The 20655-nt window shown below is 44.3% G+C and overlaps 1 protein-coding gene across 1 annotated transcript in view; it reads left to right on the top strand.

The window, feature by feature from the left end:
• LOC147898943 (ABC transporter B family member 19-like) overlaps window positions 1–19461 on the top strand; it is a 33874-nt gene extending 14413 nt beyond the window's left edge. Inside the window, exons 8-11 of the mRNA XM_087378149.1 lie at window positions 8213–8565; window positions 8771–9261; window positions 9348–9589; window positions 18184–19461. Of these exons, the coding sequence (XP_087234275.1) occupies window positions 8213–8565; window positions 8771–9261; window positions 9348–9589; window positions 18184–19386 (2289 nt within the window). The 3' untranslated portion in view covers window positions 19387–19461. The remainder of the gene's footprint in view (window positions 1–8212; window positions 8566–8770; window positions 9262–9347; window positions 9590–18183) is intronic.
• Window positions 19462–20655: the final 1194 nt, after the last annotated feature.

Genomic DNA, 20655 nt, shown 5'->3' with positions numbered 1-20655 from the left:
CTGCTGTTGTGCTGCTGCTCTGGCTGCTCCCCTTCCTTTGGCAAAGTTTCTGCAGTAGATGAGTTGTGTTCATAGGTGGTGCTTGATGCAAGTCATTGGGGCCCTGAGCTAGAGAGTAAATCTCCTTCCTTAGCAGAGCATGCATCAATCCTCCCTTCTTGAAGGAGTTTTCTTTGAATATTTTTGTTAATATTGATGCTGGATTGAGGAAAATGTCTTCCTTTACAATGGAGAGTTTATATAATAGCTCAAGGAATATCTTTACTCTTTACTGCTAACCTTCATCATGGTACAGTCAGCCATTCACCTATGGGAGAAGTGATATGAACTTAAAACTGTTTTGCTTGTGCTTCTCACAAAGCTTCACAATCTATGTGACACATTCAAAATAATTAAATCAAGATTCGGTGTTTTACTTTGCCACCATACCTCATCCGCAATCTCATTTCAATATATATGCACACATACAGATAGAAGACACTTTACAATGAGATAGAACACTCAGATGTTCAGTCAACAGAAATGTGGAAACCAAGTACAAACCATACAACTGTACTCACACTTGTAGCATACACTGGCTGAGTAGGCACCCGAAATGGCACTGTACCTGCTGACATGGCACCGCTGTAACAGGCTTCAGTAGCTCCTCACTGTCCAATATAATGCTGAGATGCTCTCCAAAAGTGTGTTGGTATGCATGCTTGAAGCTCTGGACCTACCTCAGCTGATGCCTAAGGCCCTGCAGAATGAACTAGGAAATGCCCCCCTTGAGCATAGAGCCCTCCATTTTGGCTGACAGTACCGGTCTATAGCGGACCAGAAAGTGCCAACTTAGCCCTAATTTGCTGACTAAACTGTGGGTTCTGCCGATTCCTGTTTATGTGGCTCACCAGACTGGCCGACCAGCAGCCTATAGAGGCCTACATAGCTCCTCATATGGCACTTTTCTGCTGGGTCACCCACAAACTGGGCCAACTGCTGGACATATACCAGCTTCACATATTGCAAGATGAGAGCTCTTACTGCCTGCTCTGCCTCCTCCCTGCTAGCCCATTCCCCCCCTTCCTGCCTCTCTTCCCCTCCTGCTCCCCTCTCTTCCTGCTCGCCCCCTTTACTATTCTTTTTCCCTCCCCTCCCACCCCAATTTAAACTGATTCCCAGTCCATTTTAGGGCTGGTCGTCTTCCTATACCGCCCTTGTCACAAGGGACCCTTTCCCCCTTCCTCTCCTTCTACCCCTGGCCGTACTGCCATAGATGGTTTTCTGGCAGCCAGACAAGGGCCTTTGCCGTCATCCTGCCGTGCCTGCTCAATGCACGAACTTCTGCAAGCCGGTGACAATTTTTTTTACTGTTTTATTTTTTTATTTCCTTTTTTCTTTTCCCTCTTCTTTCTCTTGCTAGCAGGCAGTAGTTTCATTTAACAAAGGGGTAAGGAGTTAGAAGGTGACCTTTAGGTCTGGCCAAGAGGGGGCAGCCATCCAGGTCTCCCTCTCCCTAGAGGACAAACAACAAGTATAGAAAGATGTTCTCTCCCTTCATCGTTGAAAACTGGTGGAGAGCATTGTTGGCCTTATCCCCACGTGACAATAGGTTCGAGATTGGGTCCATGAGAGTTTAGCCCTAAAAGGTGACCGCATCCAGGATGTCACCATCTATGGGAGGGGGGTCTTTCTACTCTAGTTCAGCTCCTTGGATACCACTCAGGACTTGGTGGAGCAAAGCTAAAAGTTGACCTTGGATCTCATTCGTTTTCATCATGCCTTGGTACCATGTCTTCACAATGGATGATATGGAGATGACACATCATGTACCAGGATATCCCATTATGCCACACTTCCCAGGCATCCCAAACCTTTTTGTCTTCTATCGGGTCATGTTTCAGCACTGTGCACGAGACATTGACTAATGCAACCTCAGTACTCTCAGACAACAAAGTCCTGAAGATGCGATTGATTGTAGACGACCCGGATATGCTACCAGAGGAGGTACTTCTAGAGACAGTGGAGGTGTCTTTAGATAGTAGGTCGAGGATTCAAGTCTACCAAGGCAATGCCTACGTTGCAAACAGATGAGTCACCTAGCTAGGGCCGTCCCACGCTTCATGAGCCGTCCCTCCTCTCAAGCCCACAAGCAGTAGCAGGTGAAGATGGGACCTTATCTAGAGGTCTCTCCGCAAAGAGGGCAATCGGAGGTGCCTCATGCCAAGCGGCCGGTCTCTCCAAAGAGGGGGGAGTTATTGATTCCACCAGAGAAGATACAGGACACGTTGCACTGACATAGGTTCAGGCAATTTCAGATCTTGTGCAAGATATCCCTCCCTCCTTTGTCCTACCCTCCAGGTCACCACCCTCACCACCACTCCAATCCCTGCTTCGTTCTTCACCCACCCAACTACCCCCACTCCCCGACCTTCCAGCTCTCCTCAATCCCCTCCATTGACTGCTACAGCTTCCCCACTCCCCTCGCCACCAGCAAACTAGCCTAGCTCTTCATCCTCTCTACTACATTTAGCTTCTCTACCGGTTGTGATCACCCTTGTCGCTCGTCCTCCTTCTCAGCCTTACACCTCCTAAGCCCACCCCACAGGGTCAGGTTCCTTCTCCTTCCCCTTGCTTTCCCTCCTCTCAATGAGCCTTACCCAAGCTTCTTCAAGTTCTTCCTTACTAGGTCGTGGTATGGCTTCTTTTGCAAACTCGGACCCATTCTTTAAACTTCTATGGCACAAGCCTCGCCTAGGCCAGCACTCCCACATAAGTTCTCGCACCCAACTCCCACTGTGAGTTCTGGCCTTGGTACGGGGGAGGTAAGGGGGGGGCGGGGGGGCACTACTTGAAAGCCCTATATGTCACATGCATTATTAAAACCCTTATTTGTAAATTGTAAGGATTTAAAATGACCCCTTTTTCTATACAAGCTTACAACCTTTTCTATAGCCCAATTAAAAAACCCCTTCTATAAGTATATTTTTGTTAAAAAATGTTGAGAACCCCTATTGTTGAGCCCACATGCTATATTTGCATATGCTGAGTGACCCCCTGAGCATCTTGCAGCCCATAAGGGTGGCACCGTTGGAGCATAAGCCCACCTAGCCGTTCTGACGTTTCAACTTTATGGCCACAAGAAAGGAGCAGTGGACTTCAGTTCTCTTCGACCTCATATTGAAAGTCTAGATAACGGAGATGAGGAGTGTTGGGATGGACACATCAGGAACTTTGGCTAGTACATTATCACTGTGCCACCTTTAAGATTGCTTTTCCTAGTGATAAGTATGGTTGCAGATGTGGGTGGCAACGACAACTTAGAGAGGAGCGAGAAGCTCAACCAAGTGTTGCATTGGCCTCTAAACCAGTGTGCAGATTTGACGACCTCTTTCTTGTCTTAGGCCCTCAAGGTGGGCCTAGAGCCAGTGATTGTCATGACGAGAGAAATGACTAGTTTGTAATTAATAGACATTAGAACATTATTGCATGATGCGCCGATCATAACTATCAGTCGGATCCCTGACCACAGTTACTAGTTGAATTAGTAGTTAAGTGAGTTTTAACTCACACTAGGGTTTACCCAAGGTTTTAGGGTTTCATCCTGTTGATATCCATCTTGTACTTCATTCGTACAACCTCTTCAACATAGCTCAACATTTTTTTGCTCTCTCCATCTCCACACCTCACATTTGGTATAGAAGCAGTCTGCCCCTTGCTCTCCCTCACCTCCCCTCCCCTCCAGAACAACTTTTGGCACAAAGAACTGCAATATCATAGTGAAAACCTTCTCTGTCCAGTTTGTTTTTCAATCAGCTGTCACCTTCTACAGGCATTCTAGAGCTATGGAATCTTGAGCTATTGAGGTGGCATGGTTTGCAACCATCCACTCCCCACTCCCATACTAACAATCAAAAGTGCTATTGCGGTGGCAAGGAATCTTGTGTTTCATGCATGCACAAAACACACTGAGATCCATTATCATAATGTCACAGAGAGATCAGTTTGATCTATTGTCCTACACATCAAAACGTTGCATATCTTTTCTCCAAGGCTCTATTCCGAGAAAAGTTTGAGGCTTTCCACAAAGCTTTGGGCTTACTTCCATTTGGTGATTAAGATCACTCCCTGTACACCATGACATTCACTGCAGGGAGGTGTTGGAAATATTACAATATTTAAGGTATATGTAAGTAGTTCGGAGGGTTAGGGGCACTTTTTCCTTCTAAGGTTTTCCCCCCAACCCCAATTAGTGATTGAGTTGTTTGTTGAGTGAGTTTTCACTCATCCTAGGCTTTTATGGTTTTGCCATGTTGACAACCCTCTTGTACTTCATTTGTTGCAACTTCTCTGTAACTTAACTCCAGGGTTTTGTTCGCTCTCCATCTCCACTCCTCACAACGATATCGGACCGCTCTCTGATTGTATATTACATTTGAAATAGCCACAGCAGGTGCTCCCCTAGAAAGGGGTGAGGATTCCAAATGCATTGTTCCATGAGGAAACTGGCAGGTGGAGGTCCCCCCACCCCAGCAGGATGGTTGGGCTGGTTATGCCATTGATGCCATTCAGTTGAGTAGCACACATCTCCAATCCTTAGTATTGTACCGCAGGCAGGCCCTTCAAGAGAGCGAGGGGCATTCAGGAGGGACCTAGCCTCCATCAAGGGACTCACGTAATGTGAACGGCCTTTTACTGTCTAGCGGACAGATACATGAGCGAAAAGCTAGAATTTACAGGGATGGAGAATCAGCACATGGAATACTCCTATCACTCCTTCTTTCATGCAGAGGAGGAGACCTTGGAGGTGTTGGTAGCCCCGGCGAAGGTCTGGGCCCACATCTCCTCGATGGTTTCCCATAGTTAGCTGGCCCTTCCTGGATGAGGAGCTCTTGGAAATCCTCAAGGCCCTTCTTGTGCGAAAATGCCAAGGGGAGGATGGTTTGTCCCCAATTCTCCTTCATTGCTTTTGGGAGCCTATGCTCAAATTTCCAAGAGACCTTCAGCTCTGAGCTACTCCCCCAGTCGCTTGCTCGACGTCAGATATGCTTGATCCCAGAAGGAGGGGGACTGAGGCTTGAGTTGACATCCACCAGTGGTGCTCGATCACACCATCTACAAGATCTTAGCCAAGGTTTTGAGCTTGAGGCTCCGTCCACATCTTCCCGACAAGATCCACGATAGCTAGATAGGTTTTGTTCTAGAGAGGAGCATCTCAAACAACATCTTCACCTTTGGGAGATCATGGATTGGTCATGTGAGGAGGCCCAACTTCTCGCTATCCTCCTACTGGTATTTGAGAAGGCATACGACTTTGTCGACTAGACTTTCTTGGAGGGCACCGTGTGGAGGATTCACTTCTCGGACCAATGGGTATGGGGGATTTCTGCCCTTTACGCAAGCAGCTGAAGCCAAGTTCTCATAGGGACATACAAAAGGGAGGCTTTCTCATCTCCCGCTCAGTGGGACATACAGAAGGTAGGCTTTCTCATCTCCCGCTCAGTGCGACAAGGTTGGCCCCACGCCCCCTTTTTGTCTTTTCATGGTACGGACGCGAGGGTATTGCCTTTGCTCTTAGGAGGCTGGCCTAGGCTCAGAGTTAGCATATGATATAGCCTTGTTCATAGAGGGCTAACTTGAGAATCTAGAGAGGGTTCAGCTCTCCCTAAAGGTGCATTGTGTGGCTTGGAGAGTAAAGATCAACTGGAATAAGACGGTTTTTAGGGCGACGATCTTAATTTCCGTTGGATTCCTCGGGGATAGACGACGAGATACTTGGGTTATCAAGTGGGATTGGATATTTTAGAAGAGCAGCAAATTTCCCAGATGCTAGAGAGTATTCAACCCAAGCTCCTCTATTGGAGCTCGGCTAAGCTCTCTTTGTCACATAGAGAGCTTTGGTGGTGAACCAGGTCTTTTTGGCAGTATGCTAGTTCATCGTCTCGTGTTGGTGCTTTGACAAGGGATGCATGGGGCAGCTAAGGCACTTATGCACAATTTCCTTTATGCATGTTCAGACGGTACATGAAATACCTGAGCTAGGGTCACCACGAAGACAATGGTTCTACCCCAAGGCAGAGGGAGGCTTGGGTATCATTGATCCAAGGCAAAGCCATGTTGGAGAAATTTATTGTCAAGAGTATAGCTCCAAGCTTTGAACCTTGGAAGCTCTTGTTTCGGCAGGGGCTCCTAAGGAGCACGCCTTGCACACAAGAGAACAATGATAGTAGTATCAATGATGGATCTTCATGGCGGACCCTTCATAGGGAAGGGTTTGCCAGTCATACAAAGATTGGTGAGAGTGTGGCGGGCATCTCTCAAGCAAACTCATATGAGCCACCTCCCAGAGCAAAGATCCGTAACCCCTGATTTGGCACCCATAGATCCAAGACCGGCAGGGTCGTATGCTAGGGCAGCACACGCACAATGGGTGGGACAGCAGTCCGATGAGATTGGGTATGGAGTCGGCTCCCCCAGCAGCTCAAGGAGAAGCTGGACGCTCTTGCCCACCTGGGAGGGGCCAGCAGCAAGATGCAAGAGATCGAGGAGACCATCCCGGAGGCATGGCAAAAGGGGCTTGACCAGAACCACATGCCACGGACCCCATGCACTAGTTTGGGCAGTCTCCAGGATAAGAGTCTCTTTCAGAATCTTCTACCTTCAGTAGAATCACAATGAGCCATACTCTATTTTTTTCGATATCGACTTGAGTGGAATAGCTCAAATGAAGTCAAAGCGAGGAGACGGAGACCCTGGGGACAATGGCATCTTAGACTTTGTAGAGTGGTATAGGATCATAGTGGTTGGCCATTTGGGGTTGGACTTGGACCATCGACCCGTCTATGACTGCAAACACCAACTGGGTGTTTTGCAGGGCCGGCCATCTTTTGCAAGGTTCCAGCCCTCCTCTCTGCCTATAAATAGGCACCTATTCCGACACACTTCCTAACAGCCACTAAGCCCCTCAAGGCCCCACAGACTAAAGGAGTGTGACCAGACTTTTGTCTTCTATACTTCTCAATCATGAGCAATCATACTTGATTGCTATTTTCCCCAGCACCTGCTAGCTGGATGTGTTTAGTTCGTTCCTAGGTAGTTTTCCCACACTTGTGGATGAAGATACTATGAGTTCTTCTTCTCCTTTCTATGATGTATGTTTTGTGTGGAAGATGAATATACTCTGAGTTCTTCTTCTCCTTTCTATGATGTACATTTTGTGTGGAATTTCTGTGAGTGAGTGCATCTATCTTGAGAGAGAGCAGTGAGGATTTGAGATCATTTCACTGCACAAGGGTTACTGTTAAGCAGTCCCTTCATTCTAACAGTCCACATGTCAATAACACACACAACCCCACCACACGAAATTCACCGGGTGTAGGGGGTCCCATGCCCTGGCCATAGTGTAGGGGGTCCCATGCCCTGGCCTATGGCCATCCACAGGCCAGAGCATTCAAAAATTGCTGGGTAAGGGGGGGGGAGGGCTGTTTTGTGCAAATGGCCCTCACATTTACACAAGGCACACAAATTTATACTTATGGATATGGGACTATTCAGCCCCCATTTAATCCACATGTCATCGAGGGGTGAAGGCCACCAATGCCTACCAACACCCCCCCATAGCCAAATCCTTTTAACTGGTGCATTCTGGTCACATCAGCGTGGGTACATGGCTACCACGATCAAAACACATGGGACTAACAACAAGTGCATCAGCCGCCACCAGACTCTGCCCACTCACAACGTACAACTTCAGCTGTTATCGCCATCAGCGGGTCGTCGTCAGTCATCAGACTACCATCAACAGGCAGTCAGTCGACATGCAATCAGTATCAGTCTACGGGTTGCCCACATCCCGCAGCCACAGCCGCCAATTACGCATGAACAGCTGCTCAGAACAGAGCACCAACCACACATCAACCGCGGGTGCAGAGCAAGCAGCACACAGTCTGCACTAGCCTGCCGAAACAACTCTGTATATATGTATATACCTTTGTAAGACTAGAATAAGTCTGCCGAAACAGCCAACTCTCACCCCATAGCCTGCCGAAACAGCCAACTCTGACCCATTGCTCAATTTCGTCCTTACTTTGGATGTTAATGAATTGCATTTATCTAGCTCTCATTATTGTGACTTGTTCCTTGCTACTTGCTAGAAAACTCTCAGTCTAAGTCATGATGCATGCTCGTATTACACACAAACACTTCCTAACCTGTGAATGCACATGGTTAACAGGTTGGCGAAAGAGGTGTCCAACTTTCTGGAGGAGAAAAGCAAAGAGTAGCCATTGCAAGAGCAATATTAAGAAAACCCTCTGTTTTACTACTGGACGAGGCAACGAGTGCTTTAGATACAGAATCTGAACAGCTTGTCCAAGAGGCTCTTGAACGTGTTTCAGTTGATCGCACGACTGTAGTTGTAGCTCACAGGCTTTCAACTATACAGAAGGCTCACCAGATTGCTGTTTTTAACAATGGAGAAATTTCTGAGATGGGATCTCATGAGGAACTTGTGCAGAATGGATTCGGTCATTACAGGAATTTAATATCTGTACAGACGTCTGCAAAACCTTTGAACTTGAATGACAGGTTCACACCTCACTATTGATTTATACAGTTTAGGGTTACGTGTGAGCAACTTTTGTCCTATCGGTAGGCTGTTAAGACCACTAAAAAGGTTTGCTAGGCTCATGTGAGAACCCCAAGTTCCATTTACATCAATATAAGTTAGTTTTGTGTTGATTGTGGAGCATACAGGCTTGCTGGATGTTAACAGATTTTGTTCTATTTTAAGTTGCACTTGTGAATTGCCACTTGCAACTTCTGCAGATCAACCACTCCCAGGTGCACAAGCAAAGGAAAAGTTACCATCTGGAACTCAAGTGCCACATACTGTTGACGGACCTCTAGAGGTCAGCGCAGCTATGCCTACTTCAGAAAGAAGCAAATGGAAAATTTGTCTGAATTTGCAGACAATGCTTGAAGGGTCCACGGTTATCAAACTCTGCAAGCTCACTGCTCAGGACTGGTCATCTGTGTGTTTTGGGACCTTTGCAGCTGCTATTTCTGGATCCCTTAACCCATTATTTGCTTCTTTCTTGATAGAAGTGGTTTCAGTTTATTATTCCAAGGATAAGAATCACATAATGAGAGTTGTCAACCAATGGGCAACTGTATTTGTAGGCTTTGGTATACTTGCAATTTTGACCAGCACTATACAGCACTATTTCTATGGAAAGACCGGGGAAGTTGTTGGCAATAAAGTGCTACAGAATGCATTCAAAGGTAATAAGGGTCTGCAATGGTTTGTTAGTGAATATACACAGGTGGGATCTGAAAGAGACTCATGCATGTCAATGTTTTAATGACAGTGATTCTGAAGAACGAAATAGAATGGTTTGATGAGGAAAAGAACGGAAGTGATGTGATCACAACAAGGCTAGTCTCAAACTCATCTCTTCTAAAGGTGGCAATTGGTGACCGTGTTTCATCTCTCATACAGTATACCACCTCTATTGCTCTAGCGATTATCATTGCCTTCAAACTGCAATGGCAGATGGCCGCTGTGACTGTTGTTACCTTTCCTGTGGCTATGATTGGAGGATCACTTAAGGTGAAAATCTACAGATTTCACACTCTGTTTTCATCTACTAAATGCCAAATGCAAATCCTGTTTCTGTTGCTCCCACAGTTTATAAGGTGTGAGAGTCATGATGGTTTTGGGGAAGAATAGTGTTGGCATCCCACAGTTTATAAGGTTTGAGAGTCACTAAAGATTGGTGGGGTAGAAGGTTTAAAGAAAACGAAAACTCCAAGTTTTAAGAAAAGGGAAACAAGGGGCAGAGGAAGGAGCAATCCTTTCCCATCGTTTGCTATGTTAAAAAACCTAGACACCTTGGCTAGTTTCTCCACACAGCCGTAATAGTAAACAGATAAAGTGTGTGCAAAGGAAGAATCTTAGAAAGGAGAAGGGAATGCCATAATTCAAAACTTCAACTTTATGTGTCCACAAGATTTGTGCAATTTATTCTGAGGCATTTTTGGACTGTTCTACTGTTGCCTATCTGCTGAGTTTGGTGCTTGTGAGTTCTATTAGAGTCTAACTCTCTTACAGAAGGCTTCACCAGAGATCCCAAAACATGCAGCAGTCCGCTGCCCTTGATGCTTGATGGTGCCCTTGATGCTTGATGGTGAGCACAAACTCTGCTCCTACTTCTGTTCTTTCACTCCTTTGGTTTCATGCTCTTCCATAAGCTTCAGTGACCTTTTGTAGTGCGTGTTCCTTGGACAGCACCCTCTTGCAGACGTGTGCTGTCCTACAAGATGTAGGTATGCACCAACGTCTGATCCAAGATGTAAGGGTTGCTTCCAGTCTGATGTGGGTGCAAACCTCTGCTGCTTTTTTTAGAGAGAAAAGGAACTTCTATTAATGCTTAAAATCCAACCATACAAATTGGCAAAACCGGAGAGGTGCCAATCGTGGCAAAAAAAGAAAAAACGGGCTGAAAGAAAACCCGCCTGTTGCCAGAGATCCCAGCTCACTGCCTATGGATTCTCTGTAACAGGGGCTAACAACCACGGTGGTGGACTATACAGCCAGCGAATCCCTCGCGGTATGAGACCATAAAATACACATGCAGGCCAAGCCTTGCAGAAACGTGCCCGCCTATCGTCGGTAGCTTGAGAACCTAGAACGCCGCGCTCCCAAATGGATCGCAGCGTATAAATGATATCTTGCCAAATGGCAACCAGCGTAGCCGTCAGAGGAACATGGTGCTGGCCCATGACCCAGCTGCAACGGGCCACCCAGATGTTCCAGGCCGTGATGTTGGCCACCGTCTCCCAGACACTATCCTCTCTCGACTGAGGGGGATGGTGAGAAGGGGGGGGAGTAGCCAAGTGAAGCTCAATGCTGTGAATGCTCCGACCTTGTATCCGGTAAGCTGGCGAGACCGTGTCTATGGAGAAAGCGTGGCCCCCCTCTATAAGCCAAGCTGCCATACCCCACATGAAATCTCTCTGCGTGCTTTGAAGCCATGCCACAATCCGAAGCGCTTCGAGCCAGATCCTCTAAGCAGCTGAGCAGCTCCATAAGCAGTGAGGAATAGTCTCCAATTTGTCGGTGGCAGAGTACACTGACAAGTTCAGGGAATGTGTTATGAAGATAACAGACCCTCTCTCTATGTCGGTTCAGTTGAAAGACTATATCTACGGACTGAACGACAAGATTAAAATGGAAGTTCGGGCTAAATATGTGACTACATTAGATGAATCTATTGCAGTAGCCCTGAATTATGAGGATGACAGAGGCAGACCTAGTGGGTTTGTGCAGGCTGGGACTCAGCATGAGTACCCGAGAAAAGGGGGATTTCGGAGGAAATGGACTTCAAAGACAAGTGTCTCGCAGCCAAGTGGCCAAACCAAGCAGGTGAAGCCAGTTGATCCAGCAAAGACAAGTACCACCGTTGGGGTGAAAAGGAAAGTAACTCCAATGGCAGCCCGGGCTTGGTCAAAGTCCTCGTTGACCCCTGAGCAAAAAGAAAAAGCTAGAAAAGAAGGATTGTGCTTCGACTGCCTTCAGCGACATCAGTGGAAAGATTGTCCACTAAACAAAGACCGTCGCACGGCCAATATGATAATATCTGAATGCGACGCGAAAATGCAGGAGAGTCCCAATGTGGAACATATGCAGATGCAATTGTCGGGACCTTCTCAGAGGTTAGTACTTGTGTTGTTAAGTGTGTCTGTTACTAAGTAAGCAGTGCACCTGATAACATCCTTTCAAAGCCCGCAATAACAGGGTATACGGTTTTCGATGACACCGAGTTGATTAAAATGAAAGGGCAAGTAGCCAATCATGATGTGATTGTGTTGTTTGACTCAGCGTCAACGCACAATGTAATCAACTCGAGGCTTATTAAGAGGCTCAAGTTGAAAACTAGTCCGTCTGACTATGCTTATACGGTCAGGATGGCGGACGGAAGTTCAACTGAACTATGGGACCAGAGGGTTACCCAGTTGGAACTTCGAATTCAGGACTATGTTGAGAAGCTGGACTTTGAACTGACCAGGCTTGCTCACGTAGATATAGCCCTAGGCATGGCTTGGCATTTTTGGAAAAATCCAGCCATTGATTGGAAAAAGCATATTTACCACTTCAAGATGAACGGGGTAGAATATGTTTTGCGAGGTGAAAAGGATTTACCTCGAGGACCATTGATCTCAGCCATGGAAATTCGGAAGACTCCGAAAGAATTTTTGTGTCTGTGTATAGCATCGGTAGAGTCGATTGATGATGCGTCGACTAGCACTGAGGCTACCCAAGATGGGGAAATGGCCGAGTTGGCTAAAGAGATATCGGAGAAGTTCTCTGATTGTTTTAGGGATGAGTTACCTTATGGGTTACCTCCAGAGCGGAATGTTCAACATAAAATTGAGCTTATCCCGGGGGCAGAACCTGTAAATAGACCTCCCTATAGATTAAGCTTTACAGAAGAAGCTGAGGTGCGAAGACAACTGGAAGAATACCTCAAGCTAGGGCAGATTCAACCTAGTTTTTCACCTTTTGCTTCGCCAGTGATATTAAAGAGGAAGAAAGATGATACTTTTCGCCTCTGTATAGATTACAGAGCATTGAATAATATCACTATTAAGCACATGTATCCGATGGCTCAGATCGATGATTTCCTAGATGCATTACATGGGGCCGTAATTTTCAGTAAGATAGATCTTAAGTGTGGCTACCATAAGATCCGTATTAGAGCCGAGGATGTGCATAAAACCGCTTTTAGAAGCAGGTTTGGTCATTATGAGTTTTTGGTAATGCCCTTTGGACTTACCAATGCTCTAGCTACATTCGTCATGCTTATGAACGATTTACTACGTCCGTATATCGGAAAGTTTGTAGTACATTTTATTGACTATATTCTGGTATTCAGTAAAAGTATTACTGAGCATCATGAACACTTAAGAATAGTGTTTAGTACTTTGAGAAAGCCAGTCTTTATGTGAATAAGAAGAAAACTATACTGTGTATGGTTAGACTTGAATGCTTAGGATTCATAATTACTCCAGAGGGGGTAGAAATGGATCCAAAGAAAGTGGCTGCGATACTGACTTGGCCAATCCCTCAGAGTTTGACCGCTTTGCGATCATTCTTGGGATTTGTCCAATTTTATCGAAGGCATATCAAAGGATATTCCGAAATAGTATCGCCATTGACTAATCTGACCTCAGATAAAGTACCTTTTATATGGGGATAGAATCAACAAGAAAGTTTTAATACCATAAAATAAGCTGTGGTCACAGGACCGGTGTTAAAAATAGTTGATCCCTAGAAACCGTTGTTCCTGAAAACCGATGCAAGTGGCATTGCGGTTGGAGCAGTTCTCCTCCAAGAGGGAAGACCAGTAGCCTTTAAAAGCAAGAAGCTTTCTCCCTCTCAAAGAAATTAGCCAACTCATGAATTGGAGTTGTATGCTGTTGTCCATGCTTTGAAAACATGGCGACATTATTTGTATGGATCAGAGTTTATGTGGATGTTGATCATGATACTCTGAAACATTTTTGTAAACAACCTGACTTGAGAGGCCGCCAAGCTAGGTGGGCAGAACTCATGCAGGAGTTTAATTTGACGATTCGGTACCGAAGAGGAAAAGATAATAAAGTCGCTAATGCGTTGTCACGCATTATGCATAACATGAGTTTCACGGTATTAGAGAGTGCTCTAATGGCCGAGATTAGAGAAACTCAAAAGGTGGACGAGTTCGTCCAGAGCCTATGGCCTAAGACTCATGTGTTAAAACCCGGGGAAAAGGATAACCTGGTATCCAGAAAAGGCCAAACTTATGCAAGATATGCCATAAGGGATGGTATGCTGAAAAGAAATGGCAAGATAGTAGTACCTAATCAGAATGATCTCAGGCAGAGAGTCATTCGACAGTGCCATGATAGCCCATGTGCGGGACATCCAGGAGTTGAGAAGACATATGATCTCGTGAAGCGAGATTTCTTTTGGCCAAAGATGAAAAAGCATATTCATGAATATGTGACACATTGTTTTTCATGTCAGGTAAGTAAGGCCGAACGGGTGAAGCCACCCGGACTTTTACAGCCCTTGGGGATACCACTAAGTAAGTGGGAGAGCATTTCCATGGACTTTATTGTAGGGCTGCCTACGACACAAGGTGGATATGATTCTATCCTTGTGGTGGTTGATCGTCTCACCAAGATGGCTTACTTCATTCCAACTAGAGAATCTGTTAGTGCCCCGCAAGTGGCGGATTTGTTTATTAGACATATATTTCGTCTGCATGGATTACCCAAATCCATAGTGTCAGACAGAGATGTCAAATTTACCAGTCATTTTTGGATTGCGGTATTTGAGACACTAAGGACTGAGTTGGGAATGAGTAGTGGGGATCATCCAGAAACGGATGGTCAGATGGAAAGAATCAACCAAATTTTAGAGGATATGCTTAGAGCATATGTGTCATTGAGGCAACATACATGGGACAAGTGGTTGCCATTGTTGGAGTTTGCCTACAATGATAGAAAACATTCCTCTACAGGGTTCAGTCCGTTTGAGCTGAACTATGGTTATAGACCAGCGAATCCAACTATAGTTGGAGTACCTCAGAAAGTGTCTAATGCCGTGAACTTTGTGGTTCAGATGCGGGAGATGCTAGCACTTGCGAGAGCTAACATCCGCCAAGCTATGGATAGAGCTAAGGCGTATGTGGATAAAAACCAATCCGTTAGAGAATTTAAGGAAGGAGAAAAAGTTTTTCTCAGAGTTTCTTCGTACTAAGTCTTTGACTGCAGGAGAGTGTGCTAAGTTATCACCTCGATATTGTGGGCCATGGTTAATTCTAAAAAGAATAGGCAAGGTAGCCTATAAATTAGAATTACCACCGGGGTGTAAGGTGCACCCAGTGTTTCATGTTTCTCGTTTAAAGAAAATTTTGCATACTGGTGACTCACTAATCGAAGGTGTTGTTTTGTTTCAGGAGATAGAGGATAATGCAAGATGCAAACCAACAAGAATCCTGGACCGAGGAACAATGCAAGTGCGCAATCGGAAGATACCCACGGTGTTGGTTGCATGGCATGGTCTACCTCTATCGGAAGCTACCTAGGAATCCGTATACCAGTTACGGAGAGTGTTCCCAGATTTCATCATCGAGGACGCTAATGCTTAAAGAGGGAAGGAATGTTATGCTCTAGCCGAGATAACATGACCTTGGAAAGATCGGTGGGCATTTTCTCTTAGATGACCGACTTTTGTAATATTTTATGTGCGTAAATAAAATGGTCAAGGGAAGTAACTGCCAAGGTCCTAGGTGAGGGTGTATTGGCATTGACTAGGTGGTTCTGAGTGCTAAGGCCTAGTTGCACCTAAATGTGTAAAAATGCCAAGGGGCAAATGTTTTAATTGTGCCCTAAGAGAGGGGTAAATGGTGTACCAAGCTAAAGGTCTAAAATGATGACATGTGGCAGGAGGGAACCATCTAGGGAACTGAGGGCTTGTGGATAAGCATGAAGGAAATAAAGTTACGTATCTTTTGTACATGTGATCCATGAGATAGGCTGGGTGGATTTTTGGGATGCCAGCGCCGGTGATTTTGGATTAGCTAGTGAATCAGAGAACAGCTGGGAGTTGTTAGAAAGTGTACATAACACCTGGACCTTCCTGGGCCTTCTAAACTTCAGATGTGTGGTTTTCTCTCTCATCTTCTCCCTTTGTTGAGATTTTGGATTGGTTTTTCAGCCTCCTTCAGATGAATTCCATTTTTCTTCATAACTCCTCACCCGTTTGGATTCCTCGACTTCCATTTGGCCCGATGGCTTCCCCTCTGCCTTCCCTTCGCAGTGATATGATTTTCCCTCCGTGCGTTTGGTAGAACGGGCAGAGTTGAGCACTTCTTTTGCTGGTCGAATTTGCAAAAGTGGATTTTTTTGGACCTTTTTGCTTCTACAGCCTCTTGGGCCTCTCCTCTTGCAAAGCTACAGCTTTCTGTTGAATTTTGAGTAGTCCCACGCGCTGGTTGACTGGTTTTTCTCAGTTTTGGAGGACTTTCTGGCGATGAAACTTCTTCAGAACTTCTCAATGCATTCCTCTCTGAAGCACGCTTCTTTTGAGCCCAAGAACTCCCACTTCTTCGTGACAGAAGTGCTTCTTTTCGCATTTTTCAGTGGAATTCTTGCTGGTCGGCTCTTGTAAATGCTCTTTCTTCATGCCTTTGCACTCCTCTTTGGCTGAGAATGCAATTGGGCATTGGCTACTATGTCTTCTTGGCGATTGAGGACTTGGTTCGAGTTTTCAGAGCTTGGCGAGTTGTGATTTTGCTGTTGCAATTTCTTTTTTCCATAAGCTATTGGTTGGCCTCATGTGCCGTCTCTTTCTTGGTTCACAGGTGCCCAGGCAATGCTACATGAGTCATTCTTTGGTTGGGTACTTTGCTGATTTTATTTTGGAGCTTTGAAAAGCTTTGTGAATGCCATCTGGAAACCACTCAGAGAGAGTGCAGCTGGGGTGTAGTGTGATTGCATTTGGACAGCTAATGGAATTGCACTTGGAAAAGAGAATGCCTTTGGATTGAGCCTATGGGTTAAGTGCACTTATGTGATGGTGTTCTATGCTTGAAAGCCTTCCGAAGGCTTAGTGAATTGGGGCTGCGTGCTCAGTTGCAGGGAAGGTCTCCCAGATGCAACTTGTAATCATTTCACTATGAAATATAAAGAAATACCGAAAGGGGCGCCACAGTGTTTGGGGCCAATCGGGTGCACTTGTCTATGTTTGTTAAGCAGGGACATTCTAGCCTCCATCCCTTTTTCAGTGGTTTTGTTTATGAACAAATGGGTAAATGCCAAATGGTGATCATGCAATGGTTAATGGTTGTGATATATGCTTTGTGAGCTGTAAATAAAGGTTTAGTTCCACTGCCCTCTGAGTGATTAGAGGCCGGTTTCATCAACCTCCGCTATTGGAGGAAGTAGTTGAGACCTTGATGTCTCTGTTAGGAGTGTTGGGATTTGGTGGCTTCATATAGCTCAGCTTCTCTAAGTAGCACTTTACTCGTCACCCCACGAATGCCAAGAGGGAAGTTCTAGCTGTTATATGCACAAGTCAAAACATGATTTGATGTCCTAGGATTCAGATTAACACCATGCCTCCCCTCCAACATAGATTCACTCAATCAGGGTGCTTGAGGCTACCTAAGCAAATGCTGAATAAGTTCATCTAGACATGGATAAAACCTAGATATGGCCGCATTAGGGAAGAAGCCTAGCTTCATTGGGAGCACTTTTCACCCCTCTCCAAATAGCCTCTTCTCTACTCATGAATCAAGAAAGATCATTACACACATACCCAGAGAACAGTGGCTATGTAAACTATATCATCAGGGAATGTTAAATCAGAGATACATCGTCATAATACTAGTTATTCTTCAATTGACCAACTTGTTCCTCTGTTTTCACATCAAAGACACAGGTTCGATTCCGGGATAGCCTGTTTCCCTGTAGGCTCCTTTCAGAATGTGATTAGTAGAGGGACCATGTTTCGTATCCATGAACTATAAAAGCTCTCTCTCTCTCTCTCTCTCTCTCATGTGATTAGTAGAGGGACCATGTTTCGTATCCATGAACTATAAAAGCTCTCTCTCTCTCTCTCTCACACACACACACACACACACACACACACAATCTCTCTCTCTCTCTCTCACACACACACACACACACACACACACACACAGACACACACACACACAATCGTTCCAACCCATGCAAACAGGCTTTATCGCTAAGCCTTACATTAAATGGGCCTTAATAGTCATCCATGATTCTTCAATTTATAGCTACGCTCTTTTTTATAGGGATCTGAAAACTCTCACAAAACCTTAAAAGATAATAACTTGCAACCGACCTTTCGAGCAATGGCATGAATAAAATGAAAATCTTTTACTCGGCTACTAGTTATAGGAAATCTTGATTCCTCTTGAATGGTTGTCTAGAAAAAGTTTTCTAAAAGGTAAATTGGTAGGAGATCTAGATAAGCTCAATCACTTATTAAGGCTCTTTAATTAATTTTCATTTTATCAACTTTTGTAAAAAAAAATTAGATTCATGTGAAGTAATAGCATCGCTATAAATTATTTAGCCTACTAGTCTTATGGAAATCCTGATTGTTCTTGAATGATTGTCCAGAAAAAGTTTTGCAAAGGTGGATTTGTAGGAGACCTTAGCAAGCTCCATCACAAAGCAAGCAGCATAGCTGGTGAAGGTATATCAAATATCCGCACTGTGGCCGCATTTTGTGCTGAAGGGCATGTCTTGAAGGAGTTCAAAAAGGGAATGGATGAGCCTTTGAAAGAAACTATCATCAATGCACAAAAGGCTGGTGCTAGCTTTGGCCTTTCACAATTCGCATTGTTTACAGCCAATATATTTGGTGTCTGGTATATTTCAGTCCTTGTGGAACGATATCATATACCCTATATAAAACCTTTGAAGGTCTTCCAAGTTCTGGCATGGACAGGATATTTTCTGGCTGAAGCTCTGGAAGTTTTTCCTGATATATCCAGAGGCCTTATTGCTGCATCAAACCTTTTCAAGATTATAAATTATAAGACTAAAATTGACCCTGAAGATCCAATCGGAAGAAAACTTGAGCGACTAACTGGAAGCATCGAATTGGAAAATGTCACCTTTTCTTATTCCTCTCGACCAACTGCAATGGTTTTGTCAGATGTAAGCTTGAAAATAAACGCTAACAGAACTGTAGCCTTAGTAGGGCCAAGTGGTTCAGGAAAAAGTACCATCATTTCTCTCATCGAGAGATTTTATGATCCTACGAGTGGTCGTGTCTTACTAGATGGCATTGACCTCCGATGTATCCAATTGCATTGGTTACGGAGACAAATTGGTCTAGTCCAACAAGAACCTGTTTTGTTCGCAACTTCAATTAGAGAGAATATTCTGTACGGAAAAGATGATGCATCGGAAACTGAAGTAGTAGATGCTGCAAAAGCAGCCTCGGCTCATGAATTTATCTCTGGTCTGCCCCAGGGTTATGACACACAAGTTGGAGAGAAAGGGGCACAACTGTCTGGGGGACAAAAGCAGAGGATTGCCATAGCTCGAGCGTTCATAAAGCATCCAAGAGTGCTGTTGTTGGATGAGGCGACCAGTGCCCTTGACACAGTCTCCGAGAGGATCGTTCAGCAGGCTCTAGATAGAATGATGCAAGGAAAATGCACTACGGTGGTTGTAGCTCATCGTTTGTCAACAGTAAGGGCTGCAGACCTGATTGTTGTGCTACAAGGTGGGAGAGTAGTGCAGCAAGGGACCCATGAAGAATTGATAGCACTGGAGGGAACCTATGCAAATCTTGCGTCATGTAAACGATGATTAACACACCAAACTGCAAAGTAGAGCTGAGTGAAACCATCATTTGTATGCTGACGCATCGCCCTTCGTGGTATATCATCGAGAAGGCAAACCAAGTATCCTTGGCAATCTAAGGGAAGGGCACATACTTCTTTCCAACGTGCAAATTCAACCCGCTTCAAGAACTTGAAGACGAACTCCTCACTTATGCATTCATTAAGATACACTAATGTTTAAAAGGATACAACATGGCACGAGGCATCTACATTATTTTACACATTTAAATTTTCAGAAATTTCACAACTAAAACAACCATCACTTTCTTTTTCTGCGTCCTTAACGATTCTTATCGTTACCTTAACCAAATGGTAGTGCTATTTTATAGAAAGCTTATAGTACAAGCACGAAAAATTATTAGTATTATAATGCAAATAAATTATTCCATGAGTAATAAAAATGAAATAATGATCTAATATTGTCATGTGAACGCTAATACAATGAGTAAAATAAATGAAATAATGTTATAAAGTTCCCATTTGAATTATGTGCACTAAATGCCATAATGTTATGCATACAGTTTTCATGCAAATGATGTGCTAGTAATACATTCACACTTATGGTATTGGCAATTTATAATATCTTGTTATGGTAAAGTCATTTAGTAATCTATACATGTTTGAAGTTTACACTACACCTCAAAGATTTTTTTCCAATCTTTAAAAGGATACAACGTGGCACAAGGCATCTAATTTATTTAAAAAGGATGTGTGTTTTTTAAGATAGTAACTACTATCTGCAAAAATTTCACTAATAGACTATTCCACAAGATCGTATTCTGAGTATGTATCAATTCTTATCCTTACCTTAACCAATTACTACTTTGTAGAAAGCTCATAGTAAAAAGAAGGAAAAGTATTAGTGTTGTAACATACATAAATTATTCCATGAGTAATTAAAGTGTAATAACGATATAGTATTATCATGTGAATGCTAATACAATGAGTAAAATAAATGCAATAGAGTTCACATGTGACAATGTTATGCTAGTGATGTAATGCATTTGCACCTATGGTAGTGCCGATTTATAATATCCATCCATAATTTGGAAGTCGTGATGGCATTTAGTAATGCAAATGAAATAATGGTCATTCTTTTCATATTCATGCTATTTTTTTAGTGTTGTAATGCACACAAGTTATGGTAGCAACACTGACATTAGGACCTTTTTAATGTCAAGGCTACTTTTGTATGATAATGGTAGTGAACCAGTGTAGTAATGTTGATGCATAT

The sequence above is a fragment of the Dipteris shenzhenensis genome, chromosome 8 (assembly GCF_047967505.1).
Source record: "Dipteris shenzhenensis isolate YYH24624 ecotype China chromosome 8, Dip_SZ_1.0, whole genome shotgun sequence".
In the NCBI taxonomy this organism is placed as follows: Eukaryota; Viridiplantae; Streptophyta; class Polypodiopsida; order Gleicheniales; family Dipteridaceae; genus Dipteris; species Dipteris shenzhenensis.
This window is presented reverse-complemented; position numbering and strand designations above follow the sequence as displayed.